The sequence below is a fragment of the Sturnus vulgaris genome, chromosome 15 (assembly GCF_052056855.1).
Source record: "Sturnus vulgaris isolate bStuVul1 chromosome 15, bStuVul1.hap1, whole genome shotgun sequence".
Lineage (NCBI taxonomy): Eukaryota > Metazoa > Chordata > Aves > Passeriformes > Sturnidae > Sturnus > Sturnus vulgaris.
The window spans coordinates 4,150,364-4,174,996 of NC_142257.1; the positions used below are offsets into that span (position 1 = coordinate 4,150,364).

Genomic DNA, 24,633 nt, shown 5'->3' on the forward strand with positions numbered 1-24,633 from the left:
GAAATGTTGTAAGTAAAATACAGAGCAGATTTTTTTTTGTAACAGGTCTCTCATTATTCTGGATTGCCTTTTTTTTCCATGCAGTCATTTTTCAGGCACTGATCAACAACTGAGAGCTTTGGAAATCATTAAGGAAAGAGAAACACAGAGGACTCCGTGAAATGTAACTTTGCTAGCTGAGGCATCAGCAAGGATAAAAGAGAAACACTGGCTTAAGTATTGATTGTAGGTGGAATATTATCCCAGGTAATTTACATTTTCATTTCCCATTAATGGGAACCGTGCATCCAAAATGTTCAGCAGAAAATCACAGGCAAGACCTTTCATTTCACTATTGGAAAACAGAAATGCAGCCTTCCTTCCCTTCTCTTCCCTTCCCCCAAGCTGGAGGGATTGCACGGTGTATTTTTGGTTCAGTGATTTCACCCAGTGCAGATGTCACAAAGGACCAGGAGGAGGTTGCCATTTTTGGCAGGGTGCTGTAATCTTTAAGGCTTGCATATGCTAAAAAACCCCCAAATATCGAGGAGCAAAGGAGAGGGCTGGGAGGGGGCAGCAGGGCATCACCTCCTCGTGCCTGTGTCGCACAAAGCTGTGTGAGTTATCTGCTCCAGAGGGAAACCTCTGCTGCCCTGTTTCCTGCACAGCAGCTGCTCATTGTCAGCAGAGAATGGGAGACAGAGCCGGCTCGATACGCAAAAGGAAGGCAGGAAGATCATCACTTCACCGAGATAAGCAGCAAACACATTGTTTAGCTTAAGAGCGAAGATTTAATGCTCCAGTAAAATACATAAAAGCTCTGCCACATTCCCTTTCCCTGAAGAGTCCGTGACTAACCTTTTGGGCTGGTCTTGAGGACTTTTCCCCAGTCCAGGCTGGTTTCATAAACTGCCTGTGCTGGATGCAACCCCAGCAGTGCCACCCAAACCAGGCTGGAATGGGCAGACAGAATTTTTAGGGTTCACCCTTTCAGCATGCTCAGAGTAGTGAGCAGCCTGACAAGTCTCACTTGTTAGGAATGAGGATATTATTTAGGGGAAAGCAAAACCACCCAAAACCCAAACAATCCCCCTGTCTTGAACAAAACAGCCCAGCTCAACCCCTCAAAAAAAATTGGCTGATTATTTTAAATTGGAAAAATTCCCAGAATTAGTGCTGAGTCCTGAGGCCAGGGTGTTGGCATTGCCGTGTTGGCTGTGCTGCTGCTGGTCCTCGTGTGAGGCTGGGTGAGCCCTGCCCTGCACAGGGGGGTCCACACGTGGCCCAAGGCTGTTGTGAAATGGGGAGCTCCAGTTCTGTATCCACTGCCCAGCTCTCGGGAGCTTTTCACAGGGCACTGCCCAACTGTCTTAAAAATATCGAACTCCTTATCCTGCAACTTCTTCAGTGGGGTTTTTAAGCACTTACTCGAGTAGTTTGTTGAATCACAACTTCCATAAGTTATGGTTTTAAATGTTTAAAACTGATCTGTGTTGATATTCTGAAAAATCAGTCGTTTGGCGAAAGCATTTAATGGGTTGCAGGATCAGACCCATAAACTGTGGGTTAATCTGTGGCTCATTTATTTATTTAGCCTGGAATTAGGTTTTACCCAAGGAAAAAAAAAGGAAAATTAAATTAAATTCCAGATATTTTCAGTACTTCCTCTAAGATGAGACATAAATTCCTTGTTCCTCTTAATTCCCAGTTTTAACTGCCTTTATGCAACTCTCCTTGCGTGTCACAATACTCTTAGAGAGAAGAAAAATAAAAGCATGTGCCCTATCATTTAAACTCCTGTTGTGATGCAGCAACTGCTGTCAGAGCCTCATCTATGGAATAATAGAGGATGAAACCACACTTCATGATAAAAACTGCAGGCGAGGTCATTCTTACAGTCACCAGCACAAACTGGATATTAATCATAGAGCAAATACATTTCAGAAGCTAAATAGGAGCAGTCCCAGAGCCCTGCTGATAGCTGTGCATCCCACTAATTCACCTCAGTGAACATTTACCTCCAAGCTCAATTAACCCTTATTCCAAGGCCACCCATAAACTTTGTGGTAAATATGTTTTTTTCCCTCCGGCCTCTGTTTTCTATCAGTGGAACAGATCATTTCTGTTAGAGGATAAAAAGCTATCTCTGTTTAGAAATGCAGGTCCCTAATTAAGAGTATGAAACGTCCAGTGTGTGTTTGTGAGGGGCTGGAGTTGGGAGATTATTGATTCTGTAAATTCAGATGCTCCTGAGGGCGTCTGTTATTTCTTCTGTCATCAGGTGTTGTTTGAGGCAGGTAGAAATGCTCAGGAGGCAGGTGGGTGGTGGTGTGGGGGAGAGGAATTTCCTCCTGCAATTGCCTGCACACAAAGTTAGTTGTTAAACGTGTACAAGAAACTGAGAGGAGACGTTATTGCTCTTGTTTAGTTATTATTATTATTGTTATTAGTATTATTAGTACTGTTATTATTCTCTCTGCCAAGCATTGTTCAGAGGCAAATTGGAAATGTGGTAATTAGGCCCTGACTGGTAGTGTAGTACTTGTGTCCTGAGCCAAAGTTCAACGCCCTGAAATGAAATTTAAACCAATTAATCTGTTAGATTTTTATCGCTTGTCCGTGTTTTCTCAGCAATTCCCTCAGCACGTGGCCTTTGATCAACTCTCATACAAAAGCTAAAATGTGTGCCTGCTGCTAGCAAGATGGGGCTGACATTAACATGGCACTCATAAAACAATCAGAGCAGTGAAGCCCTCAAACAGACAGGGCAGAGTAATATTTAATAAAAGCGCGCACATAATCTTCAGAATTAGCATTTTGTGCCTTGCAGTACCTTTGGGAGAAGAGCTTTTATTTGTGGAGTGATCATTATTATAACAAAGAAGAGCTACCTAATAATTTCCACTTTAACTCTGCAATATGCCATGAGCATTTCTGAACCATTATGCTAAACTGTGGCGGGGTAATCATTTTATTGTCACAGTTTGAGGGAAGAAAAATCCCTGTATATCAGTAGCTGGGAAGTGTGGGAACACAGGAACACACCGGCACACAACAAAAAACTTTTCCTTTTTTTGCTCCCCATGTGCTGGAGTTGGTACCTGCCATCCTTTGTATGGGAGGTGATAAGGTTTCAACAAAGTGTACTTTGAGAAAAATGAAGATTTCATAAGAATGTTGTTTTCCTTGGAGCCATTAAGGTTTTTGCTCATAAATCCTTAACATTTATTGATGGAGCCCTTAGCTTTGAAGTTAGTGGCAGGATTCCCATTGGCCTCAGTAAGTTTGGGATTGCAGAGCAGCCTCTGACATCTCTATCTGAGCTTGCAACACCATGGGATGTGCCAGAGGTGGGCACTGACTTGCCCTGATATTGTGCAAAGATGGGGAACAGCTCATTAAGGCTCATAACAATTAGGCCTTTTCTGCAGGTGGAGGATGTGTCCCCATCCCCTTCAGCCAGGAGCTGTAAGGTCCTGCTGCAGCTGGAAGGGGATGTTTGGTTTTCCCTCAGCCCAGCTGTTCTGAAAAAACCACAACAAATGTGGCACACTCACGCCAAAGAGTCTGAAAATCCTGTCTGATAGCTGGGCTACCAAATTCTTTTGGTTCTTATTGTAGTTGGCTTCCAGCTGTTCATTCAACAACAGAAAAGTTCATATATATAGGGATGAACAAGTAGTCTTTTTTGTGTTATAATTCTTCCCTGGACTTAAAGTCTGTTCATGTTATCTATCATGTACACTTCACTGCCATGATTAGGACTGGTCTAAAGTCCTTCATTGTATTTTGTTATCAGTGAAGCACCAGACTTTGACTAAAAACTCTTTTTCTACAGAAAAAGCTAAATTTTATGTAACCTTTTATTCTATTTGTTTTAAAAACACCGTTTCCGAAATGTTGCTTTGGGGTTACAGAAGGGCATGAAAAGTGATAATATTTTGAAACAAAACATTTTGTTTTTCTTGGAGGTATTGAAAAGTGTTATAGTTAATTCCAGATAGATATTCTGGAACTTCATTTGCTGAAAAAAAAAAAAAAAAAAAAAAGTTCTGTATTTTGGTTTGTCTTCTGACCAAAACAAAATGTAGGAAAATCAAGGCCTCCAGTGAAAAGATTATTCTCCCTAGCTCTGTTTTCCTAGGGTTGCACAGAAGTAAACACCTTCCAGACAGTGCTTTGAAAGTTGCCAAGTGATTAAGAGCAGAAGTATGAAGAGCTGAGGGCCTGAGCTGGCCAGACATTTGTACCAGGGGCATAAATAGAGCTGAGGTCACTGCCTTGCCCCCCTCCCAGTGTTACCTGTGGTGATGCTGCAAACGAGACCCAATTCCATCCTCCTTGGTGCTCCAAGCAAAGGGCCTGAGAAGGACAAAGTTTTAGACAGACCAGCGTCCTGAATGACACTGGTTGTTGCAAATATGTCATTGTATAAACATGTTTTGTGCCCTCAAAAACAGGTAGCAGTCTGGATGCCTCCCCCAGCACGTCTGCCTTGGGATGCAGCCCTGCAGGGCCACTTCCCTGGCTGGGCAGCACCTCCTGCAGCTCTTCCAACCTTTACTTGCACTTTAAAATAAGAGAAGTTATGTGGGGAAAGCTGAGGAGTCCCTCTGGTTTTTGTGGCATGGGAAAATAACGCCCTGAAATCTTTTGGAAGTGCTCAGTGCTCTTGCTCCATGGCAGGCTGTGCCTGAAAATGGCACCACCCTGCCCTGTTTATTAGACCACCAAGTCCTGACTTTTTATGCTCAGAGGAGATGTCCTGGGCTACTGCCAGCAGGTTTGATGAGGCACTGATTCAGCACAATTTCTACATATTTAAATAAAATAACATGTGCCATTAGTCACAGTGGCTTTGCAGGTGAGAGTGTCCCAGTGAAGAGCTCACAGCCCCAGTTCAGCAAAGAAACCTCAGTGTCTGCATCAGTCCCCCTGGCTGCCATGGATGGGACTTGGCACACTTTTGATATGAAGAAAATGCATTTATAAAATATTAGAATCAAATACATGAGGCAGCACAGACAGGGCAGCAACTTGAACCTCTGAGTGCAACGTAGGGAATACAAAGAACATCACAACATAAAGAGCAAGAAATTTTTTTGTGGAGTCCTGTAACTCCACAAGAGTATCTTGCATTCATTTTAAAGATTACTTGAATCTATAATTTTCAATTGTAGAGTCATTTATGTTGGAAAAAACCTCTAAGATTGAGTCCAACTGTAAACCCAGCACTGCCAAGCCCACCACTAAACCATGTCCCCAAGTGCCACATCTACATGGCTTTTAAATACCTCCAGGGATGGTGACTCAACCACTTCTCTGGGCAGCCTCTTCCAGTGCTTGACAGCCCTTTCAGCAGAGCCTGCATATGTTTTCTGTTAATGGCTTATGGTCTCAAATAGTTTTTATTCAATGGTATTTAGGAAAAGAAATGTTGCTTGTAGTCTTTAAGAAAGTAGCTCATTCTCTGACACATGGGAAACTGATTATCTCTGGGTTTTATTGTGGGGGTATGTGTCCACAATCAACTGGGAATACTGGAAAGGGTGTAATTTGGAAGTAATTTTAATTTTTATTTAGGAAAAAGTTCGATTCTGTGAAAGGGCTAGATGGCATTTTGAAAAACTGCTTTCACTGTAAATCTGTTGCTGTGAGCTTGGCTGAAGGAAAAGCATTTGCTTTTGGACATCACAGTGGTTTTTCTGCACAGTTTTATGCAAGTAACTTGAATCCAAATTAAACATATTGAAGTTACTTCTGTGTGCGCGCTACGTTTTCGTGACGGTAATGTCAGGATGTTTCTTTTGTTAGCTCATGTAAAAGTTAATGGCTGTACTCTGCCAAGTTTGTCTCAAAAAAAAGATTTTTTTTTTTTCTGCCTGTTTGTGTTTTTCCCTGGAGCTGGCATCCCCAACAGCTTAAGTAGTGGAAAAGTTTGTGCCTGACACTTGCAACCTTTTGTAGGTAGGGCCGGGGTCTGTTTGCTCTCCATCCCTGCCTGCCACCAGCAGGGGTGTGCTCACAGAAATTCTGCTCAGGGTGACTCAGCTGCTCCCTTTCCAGCCCCCTCCTGCTTCCCAGCTCCCTACCTGCCCACCCTGCCCAGGGGCTGGGGGAAGGAGCTTCCCAGCAGCCACACTGAGTCTTGCAATCAGCTCCAACCAACCAGAACTTCACTAAGGAATCACAAAGATGCACTGGGTCTCTTTAGCACTTGATGTCTGGAGCATTTTGAATTAGGCTTCTATGAATGAATTAATTTTCTGTCTTTGCAATTAGAATTTAGGACAGGGGTTGTGCCTCATTAAGTAACTCACTACACTGCCACATTGAGTAACTCATGAGGGCAAGGGTTTAATCCTGGGTGGTGCTAACACATGGGTGGCTTTAATATCCCCATCTTCCTAGTCAATCCTTACCTGAGGAAGTGCCTGAGTGCTCTTCTTTGAGTGCATCATCAAATAATCAAAGTTACAAACCAAATTAACAGCTCAATCAGCCTTTCCATCAAGAAGCAATTCACACCCAAATGCCACCAACCCTAAAACTGGGCAGTGGCAGCCATTCCTGAGTTTGCAGTGCAGCCTCTTCCCTCTGGCTTCATATCTACAGGAAAGAATCATTCTTTCCAACACTGAGGTTGGCTGGTGGAGTTGTGCTGCTCCTTGAACCTGTTTTCCATGAGTAATGAAACTGTTGAGGTACCTGCTTTACTTAAAATATCCTCTAGTGTTACTAATGCCATATTCTCACCTCATGCTGGATCAGCAAGGAAAAGTTGGTGGCATCTTGGGTGAAATTGCTTCTTTCCATCAACCTAAGTGACCACTCTGAGACCTCCACAGCAGAGTTACCCAGGGTTTTCTGCCTATTTTTACAGTAATGTTATTTCTGTTGCTTCAGCACAGTTAAATTCCAAGGTTTCCCAGTGCTGCAGAGGAGGAGAATCAATATGTGAATATTTATACTGCCCCAGCCCACCAATATTTGAGCTGCTTCTACTTATAAAGTCTTAAACCAGAAGCTCTTAGTCCAAGATTTGAGCATCACTTGAGTTTTCAACATCCTCTCAGAGGCTCTGAGTAGATACAATGCCAAGAAAGTGGCTGTGAGATTCCATGGATATGGCAAAATATGTTGCACACACATCTTGTTTATCCTGTAGATGCAATACAACTGGAATGACTGGATGGCAGCTGTGGCTTTTGGTTGTGGGGTGTTGGTTTTTTTTGTAGTAGCCAAAGCATTAATCAGGCAGGATGGTTTAATACTGAACAACCTGGATCTCATTGCAGAATAGAGAAATGCTGAGGGTTACACCCTTTTTTATTTTGCCAATATTTTCCATAATATTTATGGGAGTTTCCTTGGTGAGTTTGGGTTCTGATGGATAATAAAGCAAGTTTACTGGAGATTGTTTTATTAACTTAGGTCTTGCACATTTCATATACAATAAAAAAAGGGATGTGTCCTGATTTCCAATTGGTCTCTGCCCATCATGCTGTGATTTTTTTGTTAATGTAGGATTAAAATTTTTCTTTTTCAATGCAGATAATAAAACCAAACAGAAATTAATTAAGGAAAGAAATGCTTCCAAAGATAGAGTTTGAGGTCATGCATGTGTACTACAATGAACGTTGATTGCTGAAATCTTTGTGTTAGTAAGGGGGGAAAATGAAAGCTCCTTTTATTTTATTTTTCTCACGTCTTCTATCATTAAAATCCAGTTCTAACAGCAGAATACTTCTCTTTTTCATGTGTGTTGAAAAGCAGCTACACCATGTATCAAAGCCATCAGTCCAAGTGAAGGATGGACTACAGGAGGTGCCACTGTCATCATCATAGGAGACAATTTCTTTGATGGGTTACAGGTCATATTCGGCACCATGCTGGTTTGGAGTGAGGTAGGTGTTGTCTGAACGCTAATGTCTAATAGCTTTGTCTCCTTGTAGCCAGCCTGGCCTTTCTCTGGGCCAGATGCTAAATCAGCAACAAATGTCGACACACAAATCCTTGCCTCCCTCAGTTTTATGAAAATAATTAGTCAAATTTACCTGTGGCAGGAATCCATTATAGCCAGGGGGATTTGCATCTCCTCTTGCTGGCCCAGAATTTAGCTCAGTGGGTTTTATTTCAAGGAAAGGGGAGGATAAAGGCCTGTGTGAATAATTCTGCCTTTAGCACTACAATAGCTAAGGGCCCACAGGAAACTAACATTGAGGTGATCCCACTTTCCAGGGAAACTGGCTGCTGGTAGCTGCAGCTCAGTGAGGTGGAGATTGCAGAAACTCAGCACCTCTGAACAGCATATCCCTAAAGTTGGGATACTTGGTGTAAATATCATTTTCATAGCAGCAGCCAGATGCACCCTGTTGTGTCCACAGTGGACTCTTCACACAGAGCAGGGGCCCTTGTGGTTTCTCAGGAACCCTTTCCTTGTTTCTTATCCACTTTTTTACTGTTGTTATTCCTCCCAACTCCTTAAATCCTGTCTTTTCCCAGCACATAATTAATCATGGAGCCTGACATTCCCCCCAAACCTGTGGCAAGTTAAAACCTAGGCAGCATCAGCCCAATGGCCATGGCCAGGGTTGGAGAAACCATGGCAGAGTTCCCCCACTGGCACAGGGGGACAGCTCCAAGGAAAGGTTTGTGTTTTGAACTTAGGGCTCTCCAAAAGCATTTCTGAGGTTTAATAAGAAATTGTCATTTTCATTATCTTAATACTGAAAAAGCCCCCAACCTCCCTGAAATATTTGTGCAGCACTTCCCAATGGTGAGAGAATGTTCTGATGCTTTACCTTTAAATCTTAAATCAACACTATAGCTTAATTTATATCCATCACATTCCCCCTACTGATTCCATTGCACATATGGCAGCATTTTTTCCATGTGAAGAGTATTCTCTAATGTCCTTCACTGTTCTCTCTCTCGCTCTCTCATCCTTCCACTTGAGGACAAGTGTGGATGAAAGGGCATTCCAGAAAAGGAGAGATAGTAAATGAGCCCTATTCTGAAGCCCTTATGTGATCATGAAAGTGCCCCCTGGGCCCAGTGTAAGCATTTTGTGTGTTAGTATTGAAGCCTTTATGGCTGCAGACGTTTAACAGGGAAAGGTGAAGGGGCTGGGAGGAAAGTGCTCCGATTTTGGTGCTGCGGAATTGGATCTTTCATTATAAATCTTCATTCTATTTATTAGTGGAAGCCATTAATTGTCAATTTCTAATCTCAGGAGACTGAGTGCTGGTCAAAACATTGTTGCTGATGGTTGCAAGGCCTTGTCATGGAATTAATAATGTTAGAGGGGGTCCAGACCAAAGCCAGTCTGTTGTCTGGGAATGCTGCAATGCAAGCTGGTGTTGAGGAAAACTCTTTCACTGCCTCTCTCTTACAGAACTGTTTCTCATTTCATAACCTATGAGAGCAGTCAAAAATCATATAGGAGAAAAGAACATTCTTTTAAAAGAAGCAGACAAACATGGTAAACAAGTGCAGAAATGCACGAGCTGTCTGAGTGATCCCTAAATAATAGTGATCTATAAATAATTCAAATTACACATACAAGCCACCTATGAAGTACAAAATAAGTTCTTTCATTTGCCTTCCCATTTCTAAAAATGTCTAAGGCATTTTCAGTACCCAAGAAGAATATTTTTGTTTTATTTTAATAGAGTATAAAATTGAACTGTCAATCCTCTGAATCTGAGTCCATTACAAAACTGGAGCAGGCTCATCCCAAGTTGCCAGTAAGGCCCAGTTATGAGCAAACTTGGCCAGGTTATTTTGTCATTGAATTCTGGACAAATTTTAAAGTTCAGCCTGTTGTTTCATGGATCCAAAGAAAACATAATTTTAACTGGGCTTCAGAAAATCCCAAACAAAACCAGATAGGCAGACTAAAGAAAGAGTCTTGCAGAGCATTTTCATGTGGATTTTTCCAGCTTCAGGTTCAGCTATAATTGCAGGTGGTTTGGGAGATGAAGTCTAATATTGAAATTAAGCATCATTTTGCTACAGACTTTGCATGGGACCTTGGGCAAATCGTGTAATCTACTTAAAGTTCAATTCCCTTTCTCTAAAACAGTAATAAGATTAGTCACCTTCTTTGGAGAGGTGCTGTGAAGATAATTATCATAAAGGTCCTATATTACTCAGACTTCATTATAGCAAAATCCATGTAAATACCTGAGCTGCATGGATATTTAAAATATAAATCCCACCCTAATTCAGAAGTAAAGTTAAGAGCCAAAAAAAAAAAAACCAACAACTTCTTTATAAGAGTGAATTTTTTTTGCTGTCAAGCAGCATGTTATAAATAATTTGAAATGTAAATAATATATTTTTAATTTATTTTACGTGTATTCAAGTTTTGTAATTGAAATATTTATATGCTTGAAATGGAGTTGACTGTGTTAAAAAAGGAGGTTTAAAATGGTTTCTGAAACACATATTTATTATTTAAACATATATTTTAGCTGTAAACACTCTAACATAATTGCAACCTTTCTCAGCCAGGGAGAACTAAATAAAAACTTAATTTGTCACATTAATTTTGAGCAGAAATGCAGATACCCTAAGCCAGTAGGTTCAATTAATCCTTACCTCCCATATTACTTTATAAAAATGACTTTAAAAGCCCTTGGTATTTTTAGAATACAGCAGAATGGGCCATCTAATGCCTTTTTTTTTTTTTTTTCCAAGGGACTTTCGTAACCACCAAACAAACAGCTCTGGTCTGTTGTGTGCACATGCTGGATGTGCTCAGACCCTCCCAGCAAACATTCTGTGTGCCAGACAGGCCCTGCTGCCTCTTTGTGCAGTGCACACACACACAGAGCTGGAATTTGGGGGTTTCACCCCAAAAAAAACCCAGGTTCTGGGTCCCTGCATGGTCACAAATATTCCAAATCAGTGCTGCTGATAAGGAACCTTCCTTGTTTCTCTCTGCTGTTGGGGTGCTGAGACTCTGAGAGTCGAGTTGCAGGCAAATACATGATTGTGAAGACAAAATTAGTTTCTTATAAATATTCCACAATATTTGCTTAAAACGAACTATTTCTTCAAACATTTTCCTGCCAAGAACATTCCTGCAGCTGTACAGAGTCAGCTGGAAACAACTTCTTTTTCTTTTATATTAAGAAAAGATGAAGCACTGAAACATCTTTTTTTTTTTTTTTACCTTTGTACAGCACAAAAAACAGAGGATGATTTTTTGGTTTGGTGGTTTTTTTGTGTATCTTTTTTTTTTTTTTTTTGACTGCTGCTGAATCAAATTCTGTGACACAGTTTGTTATTTTGCTTTTTATGTTTGTTATTGATTTTGGAAGTCTCTGGTTTTGAGTGCTTATTTTGGAGCTCTGACTCATTTTTAAAAAATGAGTAGGCACCCTCTTTTTGCAAACCAAGGCTTATTAAGCAGCATCTGGATGCCCAGAATTGAGGCATGCAAAGTCATTGGTCGTTTTTTAAAATATAGGTGCCTTAAGGGTTCTGTTCTCACTGAAAGCTGTCATTACCTTCAGTTGGTGGGATTTTTCTTCATTCCTGTTCTAATGGTCCTCTTCACACAGAGTCAAAGTCAAATTTATGACTGATTGTCACCATTTCCCTAACCACAAACCAGAGCTCAAGCATGCAAAAATAAACTAGTGACTCAGATTAATGACATCTCCTTATAAAATGTCATTTTTAAAAAAAGAAAGTAACCTGGCACACTGAAGAGTGTGAAATGATGCTGTATCACACAAGAATGCCTAGAATATATTAGCAAACCACAGAAAGAGGCTTGTTGTACACACTCAGCCCAAATGTGTTTTGGATTTTGAAGGCCAGGCACCGCCCACCATTCAGAAGATCCCTAATTCAGGTTTTAGTGCAACCCTCTGCATGTCCCAGCTGACATGTAAGAATTTATACCAAACAGCAAATGCAGTTGCTAAGTATCGGGCCAAATCACTTGAAAATCCCTTGGGAGAAAGGTCCAGTTACTAATTTTATGTCCAGCTCCGTTTCTCAATTTGCTAAATGCTGGAATGGAGGAGGAAGATGGATCTGGGATTTTGTCTGCTGGGTTCACGTCCAAACCACAGGTTAATGCCTTGCTCAAGATTTACATTTAAAAAAAGATATTCAGAAAGGGGCATAAGTCATATTTAGGGATTCTTGGTTCTTGGCAGGTCGTTGCTATTCTTGTTGTGGTGTCTGTTCATCCAAGAGTTCCCAGCTGAGGATGCACAACTGGCCCTGCTGGTCACAAAGGGAGCTCATCCACCTCAGTGTCCTGTGTTTGTCACTGGGCAAGGACAGATGCCTAAAAACAACAGGGTGATCGTGTTGTGATGCTTCCCCAAAACTCTTTACCAGTCTCCAGCTGTTTGGGGCTCAGAGGCATCCAGAGGTGGTGTCTTTACTTTTAATATCCCTGGATGGTAACAGCTCACCTCTTCCAGATGCTTTGCATGTGAATATGAGGCAGATTGTGCCCTGAAGAAGGAACAGGCTATGTCAGTGTGAAAGGAGAAAAGGCTATGTCAGTGTGGAGTTGGTTCCCAACATCAGGCCCCAGGCTGACAGTGTAGACAGGAAAGCATCTCATAATCCTGGACTTATGGGAGGCAGGGGCAGATCTGCTTTTGCTATGGGTGGGCTTGGGCTGCCCAGAGAGGTACAGCACCAGTCGGGTCACTTGGATTGCAAAACAGAGTCAGGACAATTTGGGGTGCTGCTTCCAGTCCATAGCAGATCCTGGCAGAGCTGGGGAATCAGAATTTGAGACCCAAGGTGGGAGGTTCTGATGTGCAAGGGAACATTTTTTTGTCCCTTAATGCCAATCTCGTGCTAGAGCAGCAATGTAGGAACTCCTGGTGTGTAACCAAGCTGGGCAGTTCCCTCTGTGTGCAGGAGACCTGAAGGCTGGCCCAGAACAAAGGCTCAGCACTGAATCCCTGCCAGTGGTCAATGACAGATGTGATGGAGAAAAAGCAAAAGGAAAAGGCACATGTATTCTCCTGGTATACCTCCCAAGCTTTAGTTGTAGGGAAGAGAGGAATAAAATACATCCTGAGTGTCCTAAACCATAGGACTTCAGACATAATGTTCACCCTTGGGGAATGTGTGGGCGACATTATTGTATATTTGTGGTTTTAAACGCAGTTAAACTTATTTACTTCAGAGCACAAAGGAAAACCAAACTGTTTGTGGAGAACAAACCAGGAAACTTGCTTAACTCTCCCCAGCTCTCTGTAACAATGGACCATAAATAGGTCAGACATTTCTTGGGAACCAAGGAAGATGAGTATTGGAAAATGCCACAAATTATGTTTAAAGAACATTAAAGTGGTGACAGACCAGTAAATGCTGGGAAATTCAAAGATACAACCAGAAGCTCCCTGTATAGCTCATGCCAGAATGGGGGTGAGGGATGCAAGGCTCATGCTGATGTAGTAAGATGAGCGTGTTACCCTTTACTACTAAAATCCTTGGCTGTTTTTACAAATATTTCCCCCAAAAAATGTCATCATTTTTTTCTCATGTTGCCAGTTCACCCAGTTAACCAGAACCACTCGAGAATGGGATTTATCTCAGTTATGTTTGGCTGCTTAACAGTTGAGCAAATAGTCTAAACTTGTCGTGTTGGTTCAGTGGGGAAGGGTCGAAGCTTCCAGGGAGAGGCTCATCCCTATGTGAGAGGTGTCTGAAGCACTAGAAATCAATTGCTGCTTGGCACTGCCTTCTGCCTCTCTCTGCTGGCTTTTTAGGGCATGGAGAGGATTGGCCTCGGCTTTGAGGCTTTGGTCAGCTCAACTATAAGACTCTGTTTAAATAAAAGCATTCCTTGGAAGTTTGGGGTTTGGTTTTGGTTTTTGTTTTAATTTTTCTTTTTCCCCCCCCAGATTGATAGAATGAGCAATTTAGAAAAAAAAGGCAGGTTTCTTTTAAAAGTAAGTGAATTTCTAAACCACATGATTCCAAAGCAGAGCCTGAAAACATACTTTTGGAGCTCCCAGACAAGAAGACATCAACCCCTACATGATAATTTCTAAAATGACATGTGGCTTCTGACTTCTGTGGATCTGAATAGCTTTTGGAGCATTTGATGCTGGTAGTTTCAGTTTTGACGTTCAACTTGATTTAATATTAATTTTCTTATTTTAAGTATGGAGAGCTCCCTACTGTGTGTGCCATTTCCCTCTGTAGCACAGATGGCTCTCAGACAGATATTACTCTCCTTCTGTGCTCTTTTTTAGTCCTGTGCCCTAAACAAAGAACTGGATAAAAGTCTGGGTTTTTTGGTAGGGCCGTAGTACAATGCTGAAACATTTGGTTCCTAGTAAAAATAAGAACAAAGTAAGCTTTTTATTTAAAAAAAAACAACAAAAACCTACTGTAATTTATTCCTTGATCCAGGACATTCAACCAAGAGCATAGAGCACTTGACTGCATGGGGTGCTCACACTTTGCTCACTGTCAAGACAGGTTATGGTCTTGGTTTTATTTGCCTCTCTAGAGGTGCATTAATGTGCCACGGGCAGAGAAGGATTATCCATGTGCCAGAGCTGTGTCTTGGTTGTTGGACACAATCATTTCACCTTGTCTCTGTACCTCTTTTTACTGTTTTTCCTGAGAGGGCACAATGGGGAGAAGAGGATGTTTTGCTGATGGGGAAGACAATGCTGTAGTTTCTGAGAGCAGCAGAGATTTGAGTTAATCTGCTATGAATTAGTGAACTCCTAGATGGCTCTGCTAATAATTTCACATTTTAAATCCAGTGCAGAATCCTGAAAAAGCAGAAATGGTCTAGAGCCTGGAAAGTGCAACACTGACCCGCCCCTGCCTTTGTGCAAAGAGGATTAGAATCCCCTGCTTCAATAAAAAGAAAGTCAAGTTTATCTACTTATTTCTGTGTAAATCCACACTGGAAGCCCTCTCAGATGTGTGTCAGTCATTGCAGTGAAGGCAGACTGGAAGTGATGGTTAGATGGTTTTCTTTGGTACATCATTTTTGAGTGCTCTCATAATTTTGAAGGAAAGATCCAGCGTCCTTTAGAAGCCAAGATTTGCATTCTGCAAGAATCAGTTACACCTCCACAAAATGAACAGAAAATTTAAACAGCAACACAGGGTGCTTTTCCAGTGTACAGATGTCAGCTGGGGACTGGAGTATTTAAAACCTTGGACTTGTGCTGTGCCATGTTCACATGTGTAATCATGTGCCATTTATGAATCTAATTTGTTGGACACTGTCATGACCCCAGAATTCATCTGAGCAAACATGGGAGTCCTGCTGCTCTAGGCTGGAGTTATTGCATTAAACCAGGGCTGATGCTTGTATTAGGAAGTAAGTGCCTGGCATGTATGAAAACAGCAATAATGTTGTTACAAGAATGATTGTAAATATTGTGGTCACTGGCTTTTGTGTGGGTGACATCAAGACTGTATTCAAACATTGACAGGTTAATTGCATGTTTCAAAGCTTGTTTACTGTGATCTGAAAGTGTTATTAAAGAAGTGTTCAGCATCTAACAGTGCTTTTTTTGTCTCTTTCTTCTCCCTTCCCAATGTTTTCTCTAGCTGATTACTCCTCATGCCATCCGTGTACAGACGCCTCCCCGACATATCCCAGGGGTTGTAGAAGTCACATTGTCCTACAAGTCTAAGCAGTTTTGCAAGGGAACGCCTGGAAGATTCATTTACACAGGTATGGATGCTCTAAATGTAAGGGGGAAAAATAGGGCAGGCAATATATCACACTTGCTAAGGCTTCTGCTTTTGTCATTAAGAGCTGTGCTGTATCTTATTACTTTGGCTGAGGATGTCACTGAAGGCACCAGTTTGAGGTTGGAGTCAGAACTGGGTGACTGTAGGGATGAATGTGAAAACATACCAGGGTGGGATTTTTGTTTGCTTGTTTGTCCTCGCAATGGGACATCTCTTTACCCAGGAGGGGAGAGGAAGGAGGGAAACAGATACTCCAGTACTTAAACAAACAGAGGAAGAGTGCAAGCACAAGGAGCCAGACACACAAACCTGCCTTGAGAAGGATCCTGCTGAACATCTCCGTCTCATGTTGTCCAGCAAGACTTGCAAGGGTTCAAAGCCTGTTTGCCAGCCCATCTCACCATAACTCACTTGTCTCTGGCTTCCAGGGAGCCCAGGTTGCTCTCAGCCCTGTCAGGGCTGCAGACACAGCAACCTTCAGTGTGCTTTGGGGTGGTCTCCCACACTGGAGACCACTAAGTTGAGTGATTTGGTCTCCAGATTACTCAGAATTACTAACAAAAAAAACCCCACTCTGGGACATTGCAGGTGCTGTCAGTGTCAAACCACTCTCAGTAGTTAAAAGAATGGCCTGGGAAATAAATCAAGTAGAAGCCTAACTTTTTAAAAGGTTGTGTGTCATTGATTCCTATGAAGGCGTGTGCTGCAGGAATTAACAGCTTTGCCCTGGTTTTGATGTGATTTTAATGCACTTGTTCACATCTACAGACAGGACTATGCTGGAACTGCTTGCCTGAACCATGGCTCAGCACAACCCAGTACAATTCATTTCCTCATCCTTGGTTGCCCCTGGAAGTTTAGGATATATCATAAATACTTGTGACTAAGGCATTCTGAGTTCCACTGGGATCATACATTGCTCCAACTCTGTGTGCACACAGGGACTCGAGGCAGAGGAGAGAATTCTGTGCTCCAGCTGGGCAGGAAATTCTCATTTGAATTTTGTTAACACTAAGCAAGTTGAACAAAGGTGCCTTATAAAGCTTTCTTGTCTTTTTCAAATACCCTCTCCCCCAGATGGGATTATGCACTGGATTTCTTTAAACTGGCTCTTATAATGCTCTCATATTGCCCTGCTGGCTGAGCAGCAGGCACTTGTGGAGGCTGTGTGTGTTTATTTGCGAGCACTATGATTTCAGCAATGTGTGGGAAATCCATATATTGGACAATAACACACCATATCAAAAAAATTATTTAGAGTTTTGAATGTGTTGGGCCAAAAGGAAAAACAAAGGTCAAATTTATGGCTGGTGCAAACTGATGGTTGGACCATCACAGGAGGGTGTTGCCCAGAGCTTTGGAGTGTTTGAGATGAATCCTTTCCCTCCTCTCTTTCTTGTGCTGTCCTGCTTTTTGTCACTTCCACTGGGGTGACTGCCTCTGGGGCTGGTGAAATGGCAGGTGTGGATGTGGAAGAGGGGAAAAAAAAGGGGAAACCTGCTCCCCTTAACTTTGCAAAGAAATTTTTGATGACTTCTTTATAAGTGAGAATGGCTTGAACCCATTTTGGGGTTGCTTTTGAGATCATCATTAATTAGCTTTTCCATAAAAAGGAGGGCAGCAGTTTAGCTTGTGTGCCCAGAAGCAGATGGCTGAATGTGGAAATCAAGGTCCCAGTAGGGAGAATGTTTCCATGTATGCATTTTCTGGTTGGTGTTTAAAACACAGTATTTTTCATCCAGTAAATGGAAGTATGAAACACTGAACAATAATGATAAAATCAAAGGTGATCCAGCCCATGGACAATTCTCTCATGCAGTTGCTTACAGCGTTACAATAAATACAGAAAAGGTGTTGTGACTGAAATCCCACCTCACACAATTTACATTTTCCTTTTAGACCCAGCCTGAACTTAAATGTACCTTTTTAAAAAGGACTAAATGAAACTAAAATAAAAACAATTAATGCATCCTGACCTTCAGAAGTGCCTTCCAGCCCTTTAAACAAAATGCAGGTTCAGTACATGCCTGCCGATTAGTTTTAGTTAATTGAAAATTATAGGATTGACCCAAGAGGAAAATTTTGTTTGCACTCCAATCACTTTTACAAATTAAGGAAAATTACCACAATTTTGTTTAGCTAAGGTTTCACACTGAGTTCACGAAATTAGCTCAGCCATCCCAACAAAGTCAGCACTTTGTTAGTGAGCACTAGAAAAAAACTAATAGTCTATGGTGTGTACAAACGAAGCATAGAAAAAGCTATGATGCTTTAGAGAACTAGGCCAAGTGGTTTTAATTAGGATTATTGGTTCATTGTAAGTTTTGAAGAACAATCAAACTAGCAGATTAGCTGTTTCTTTTAAAGCTAGAATTTCTTGCCATTCATTTTTCCCATGAGAACTTGTTTTAACTCCCACATAGCACTTTTTTTTTCTTTTTTTTTTTCCTTTTTTTTTTTTTTTTTTAACAAGGCCTGGAGGAAATGGACCAATTGGAAGTTGGGATACAGTAACATTCCCCAGCATCACTCCAGCCGATGGGAGTTTTTCACAATGTTCTTCAGTGAACTCAGTGTTCTGGAACATATTACAAAACCACAGAGGCCAAATGTTTTCTCAGAGGAGTTTGGCCTCTGTTTTTGGCCGAAAACATTTCAGCATCACTTGCTGCTTATTTACCCTGCTATTAAGAACAAGGAAAGGGGAGAGCAGAAAAAGCAAGGGGGGAGAAGCAAAAGAGAGTGTGTGAGAGAGAGAGAGAACAAGACCTGGGGTTTGTGGGCGGTGCAGGAGTTGATCAAGCGTAGTTTCCTTTCTGGTGAGAATGTCCCTGCTCGTTAATGGTCCCATTTTGTGGTCAGGTCTCATTTAGAAGAAATTATTTTTAATCAGTGTTCAACAAAATATCCCCTCAAGCCACCTGGCTGTAAACTATTTTTTTCTTACTGTTAAGTAGTTAAGTTCTCAGAAGAAAATACCCAGTGACCCATTAATTTTAGCCTTTTTTTCCTCTTTAACTGCAAATAACTTAGTAACATGATCTCTAAGTAGTCCATGTGCCATCTAGGAATCAAGGTCACATATATACAGAGAAATCCCGGCTTTTGTGAGTATTTCTGAAAGAAATAAACCAGTGTCAACCCTGTGCTTACAAGAAAACATAAGCTTTCTATTTTCCATCTGCAGAGCGAGCCATTAGCATGCACTTAGAGAGCAATTATTTCTTAGATTTTAAGCTTTGACATTCCTGAGAGAACGTTTTTAGAAATACAGAAGTCTGAACACACCTTGAATGTGTGTTCTTTTTGGAATAATATTAAAAATCCCTATTACACATAGAAATACCCAGACGTGCTGTGGCACCATTCATCTCTAAGTTTCTTCTGGCATTGGAGAGCCCTGAATTAATTCAGCTTTGTGTCACAACTTGGGAGTTAGGTGTGTGTCACTAGCATTATTTTAGGAGAAACTGAGATGAAGGAACAGATTAGAGGTACAAATCCATAGGTGATTTGGCGAGGTGAATCAGGGCATATATGACTGACTTAAATAAGATATGAGAATTGGCACAGATTTGAGATACCCAAACTCAATACTCAAAAAGGCCTTTGAGATTTTGTTTTGGTTTGTTTTAATTTTTAAAAAATGGATGAATCATGGACAACATGAATTTCACAGATGACTTTTGCAGTGGTACTAAACTGCAAGATTTGAGTGGGGCTGCACAACTGTAAGTGAGATGAGAATTTATCTCACTGCATGTTGGGAAGGACATATGGAGGGCCCATAAAAATGCATTATGTTGTGTCTTCTACCACCTGCTCAGTTTAAGATTTTGTGCTTTTGTTCCCAAAGCAGAGCAAAGGACTTCACAGGGCAGAAGCACAGAGCTGTGTCACTGAGGTTGTGTGCAACACGGGTTAATTCAGATTGCTGGCTGAGCAGCAGCCCAAACACTGCTCCTCCTTTTGGACATAGATTACACGGCTGGACACAGCTTGGAATTTAGGGACCATTTTAATTTGCATTAGGCTTGCAGGGAGGCTCTGGGCTGAACCCTTTGTGTGCTGACAGGGCACCAAGAGGAGCAGGCAAGTCCCCCATGGGCCATTTGGGGTTTGTTCTGAGCTGTGGGGTGGGAATGGCTGGATGGAGGATGGATGTAGACACACCCATGGGCTTGCTGTGCACTGGGAATAACCCAGATGCTGAGCTCTGATCCTGCAGGAGAACTGTGACAGAGGCTGAGCAGGACACAGTGGGCACTGCCAGGAGTGCCCAGGGTTTGTATGGCACTGTCAGGACACTGAGTGTGGAGGGATGTGGAAATCCTGGTGCTGTGAAGGTCAGGGTAGTCACAGAATTTCTGGGAAACTGCGTCTGTCTCTGAAATGTCACAGGGCTTCTCAGGGAGCTTTTCACTCCCCTTTTTGCTACAAAGAAGAAACGGTCTCATGGAAAAATCTTCCGAAAACATTTGAGTCTGTGTACAAAGAGGAAGGGCCTTGCAGATCAGATGATTTGGGTGACATTTCCAAAAGTCTCTGTTTTAGGTTAATTCATTTTCAGATTTTTAATTTTAGATGGTTTTATTTACAAAAGCACAGGAGTAGTTGTCTTCTAAGAGCCATTCTCTTTTCTTTTTTTTTTTTTTTTAATTCAAATACCTTCAAGAGTAAGAGATCAAAAACTACCTGTTACCATCTAAAACTTCAGTCCATGGTCCTGGAAGCAGAGTTTGGAGTCATGTACAGAGATCTGGTCAGAACTGGAACCACTTAAAAACTGATCTTGAGTCCCTTAAGTTTCTACCCTGGTAAATGTCAGTGATTTCCTTTGCTAGAAAATTTTCTCTTTTCAAGAAAGCACCAATAACTATGCAAAGTTCAAAAGGTCCATAATCAATGAAACAATCAGTTTTCAGAGTAGAGACTTCTGGAGTTTGGAGACTAAAGAAAAGAACATTTAAAAAAAAAAAAAAAAAGAAAGGAAGGAAAAAGAAGTGGTGGTAAGTGACAGACTGGCTGTCAAGAAGTTCCTGTAGCCCCACTGGAGCCTTTCTTGATCCTTGCAGACTGGAGTTTGACCCTTATACCAGCTAACCTTGGCCATAGCTGGGTGGCTGCTAGTTCCTGAGAAATGTTAAAACCTAGTGGCAGTTATTCTCAAAATCAGTAATCCACAACCTCATTAGTTTTACAATGCCTCATTCGTGTGTGTTTATTATTAAATCATGAGCACTTAAATAACTGATTAGTATAAATCAGGAGAGAAGGCCACCATCAACAGAACAATAAAAATAAAAGAAAAAATCCAGCATTGTCTCATGCTGTCTCAGGTTTTATCCTGATGTGTTTATAAAATTCTTCAATCTCAAAGATATGAGGATCATTAAGCTGAAATGAAATATAGAGCACATCACTTCTCCAGAAGAGTGACCAGCTATGAGATCTGGTAGCAAGCAAATGAATGCCATTTGTTTTTAACAGCAGTTTTTATCTGCCTTTCACTAGTAAATATTAATAGTGGTGGCAGAATAAAAAGTATCAGATGTCTTGAAGTTAAATAGTCAGAAAGTGCTGCAAGAGAACAGAAAAAAATCCTTCAATGCAAAGAAATAGATGAAATTTAAAATAAGAGCTCTCTGTTCTTAAGATCAGGAGAGGCCTGTGCTGCAGCTTACCCTGTGCTTTGGATGCTCCATAGAAAATCTGTTCCTGATCTCAGAGAGGTTCAATGGAGGAGACATGGTAAATCCTTTCCCTAGAGCATAATCAAATAAGGATGAATGAAAACAAACCTTTGTAAATGTAAACTTTTATCAGGGAATTTAATTTATGCCTCTGGAAACAAACAAACAAAAAATCCTACTAACAAGTATTAAAAAAAAGATCTTAATGCAGATTTCACTGGGTTCCCCCTTCTTCTCACTGTGCCAAGTGTTCCTTCCCAAGTGGACCTTGCCATGGGGACTCCAGAGGTGTTTGTGGCACCACTGCATCCAGGACACTGCAGGGAAAACAAGGGTGGGATTGGTGCAGCCTCTCCCTCCAAGCCCCCATCAGTGATGTGATCTGGGTGTTACCTGCCCTTGAGGAGAAAAGCTGCTCTCAGGAAATCTCTGTACGAGTTGAAACTTGAACCTGGCCCTTTGTATGTTCCAGTCCATTAACTGAGTCAGTCACCTGCCCTGCCTGGAAACTTTGAGGGGGGAAAAAAAAGCTGCAATTGCTTTGGAACAAGATTTTCTAGATGAAATAATTTCAGTGTGTATTATTTTGGTGGTGGTTTGGGGTGTTAATGTTGTTACCAAAATCTTTGTTTTGAAGCTTGTAAGGACATGCCCAGTGGAGCAAAGTATGGACAGTTATCAGGGTGGAATTTTAGCAATATTAGGGTTTGCAGAAAGGCAGGAAAGGAAACTGAGAGGAACCCTAATTGATTGGAGGGAGGGGATGGTGAAGGTAAACTGGAAAATCCCTATTCTATGGTAATAGGAAAGAGAACCCTCATATCTTTGGTATTTCTTAAGCACTGGTAGCACCATAACACAGTGCAGAAAACAATCACTGGAAGTGTGCAGGGTACCTGTAGGACAGCTTCAAAATGAAAGCAATTACAGCAACCGTCAGAATAAAGCTGGCTGTGAAGGAAACATATTATTTTGCATATTTTATGTATACACCTTCCAAGAAATATGACCTTTATTTTCTAGTTAGAGGGAAGTGCAATCAGACTCCACGCTGCAAAGGGTAGCTGGATCATTAAAAAGAATATTTTCTCTGATATTAGAAGCCTAAATGGGCACTAGTCCTTATTCACAACCTTGGCTGTTTCTGTCTGCCCTGAGTTAATAAGTGATAAGGCCAAAAGAGAAATAAATCACCGAAGTCCCTGTCCAAAGAAAACATATTGACTACAGCCAAGCAAATAACAGCCCATAACCAATGGTCCCATTCATCATTCATGTAATAGGGATATAAAGTATTTTCTACCTATGAAACCATGGAGTAGGAAAAAGCCTGATAAGCCCCCAATCTAAACTATGTGATTTGATTATTAAAGGACATGAACTGTTTGTCACATACCTTTAATCTTTAAGATGTGTTGCCATTTCTAAACTATAAATTTGTAGTAAAGGATTAGAAAGCTATTAACAATAAAGGTATAAAATAGACTTTATAAGGATTCCTGCAATTGTCATGCAACCCTGTAGACCCTTGGAACCTTAACCCATTGAATATGATATAACATTGTTATCTGACCTTCAGAGCCAATAAACCATTTTTTGCTTTTCAGATTCCAGACTTCATGATAAATTAACCCTCTGGATTCACAAAATAAGCCTTGTAAATTCTTTTCTTTATCCCCACCCCAATACCTTTAAATTTTCATACCCTTGCTTCAAAACTCTTATTCCAGACTGAAATTGTTAATCTTTTTTTTATTCTCCTTTTAGCTCACGTCACTTGATGAGATATTATTCCCTCTTTAAAAAAAAAAAAAAGGCCAATAAAAACAGGGAGCTGGGATGAATTTCTAAAAAGTCTGCATTGTACTTTGTTTCTACAGGGGGCTTCACTGCCTTTAATATGTGGGTATCCAGGTTAGACAAACACCACAGAAATGGGCAGTTTAGAGTGGCAGCAGAGGCTGAACTGATCACCTTAATGCATTTTGATGCTGTGCCCTAAGAAGAGGGACAAGGCACTGTCTCTTTGCTGGCCCAGAAAGCAGAATCCTCAACTACTCGTTGCCACTGATGTGTTTAATAGACTGGGAATTCTGGTTTCCTCATGGGAATGCATGTGCTTAACTCATCCTTCCTGCTCTTCTCTGGGGTGCAGCCTGTTTTGGTTTCTGCTGGAATGGTGGGCAGGATTTGCTGTGGTTGAAGAGTGGCCAAGCTGTGGCCAGGCTCTCAGAGGTGCCCACATTATGCTGGCTCTGGAGAGGGTGTCAGGACCTGAATTTAGTGCAGAGCTGCCTGAGGCACGTTCTCACACAGCACTGCCTGCCAAACAGTCTCCTTAAGATGTGCTTAATCCTTTGAGGTGCTCGTTAGTGGGGGCTCGTTTTGCTGAGGCATTTTGTTTCACAAGTGCCCAGCTCTGGGATGTGCAGCATCGTTCCCTGGAGGCAGGACTTGGGCAGCCTCGTTCCTTCTGCTTGTACCAGCATCCCTACACAGCCACTAGTGCTTATCTGGCCTGGTTAGAGCTTCTGACAGCAGTGACTACAGAGAAGATGTGCCTCAATATAGCCCATGTCTACAGATTCAGGCTTTTTTTTGTTAATATATAGATAAAAGGAAAATCTTGTACTTGTAGCCTTTCATCTCAGTGGATGCAAGAGCAATTTATTGCATGGAGTGTGGAGTTCTTTGTACTTTTCTGCTATCTTGCAAGAACTCACACAGGCTCTTCTGCTTAGCTATGAAGATATCAAGTGCATAAGTGATGTGCTGTGCCCTGGTGATGGGATAAAGATGCTGGAAACAGTTTAATCACAGTATGACAAAGCTCAATCCTGGCAGCTTCTCAGGCTGCCCCAAAACTCTGCAGAGTTGCCTCCTGGCACAGGTTACAGCTTACAGGTTACATCCTTGCTTTATTTAAAGTTATTTTGAGTACTTTTGTATGAAACTTTGCAGTGCAGACAGGCCCTGTAGGCTGCAGAGCTGCTGCTTTGGTGACACCACAGGAGCCAAGTGGAGAGGAGTTGTAACCATGGTGTTTTAAATTATGTGAGACATGTGGCAGTGGGCCACATTTATTTCATGGTAATGGTTGGATAATGTCTTAGAGAAAGCAGAATTTCCTTGAAGATTCAATCTGCACAAAAGTTTCAGCAATCTCAAGGAGCTTCCCTGGGACCTCCTGGCAGGTCACTGTCATCACCCAGCTGCTGCTGTTGCTAAGGGACATTATTGT

At 41.5% G+C, this 24,633-nt stretch overlaps 1 protein-coding gene across 8 annotated transcripts in view; it reads left to right on the forward strand.

Annotated features, from left to right (window-relative positions):
- Positions 1-24,633, forward strand: part of EBF1 (EBF transcription factor 1) — a 268,313-nt gene that overhangs the window by 191,833 nt on the left and 51,847 nt on the right. For 4 of the 8 annotated variants that reach the window (XM_088173961.1, XM_088173959.1, XM_088173963.1 and 1 more), the window contains exons 9-10: positions 7,753-7,886; positions 15,553-15,679. In XM_088173961.1, coding sequence (XP_088030087.1) covers positions 7,753-7,886; positions 15,553-15,679 — 261 coding nt within the window. The remainder of the gene's footprint in view (positions 1-7,752; positions 7,887-15,552; positions 15,680-24,633) is intronic. The other 4 variants (XM_088173962.1, XM_088173960.1, XM_014875921.2 and 1 more) reach the window with 1 other exon arrangement.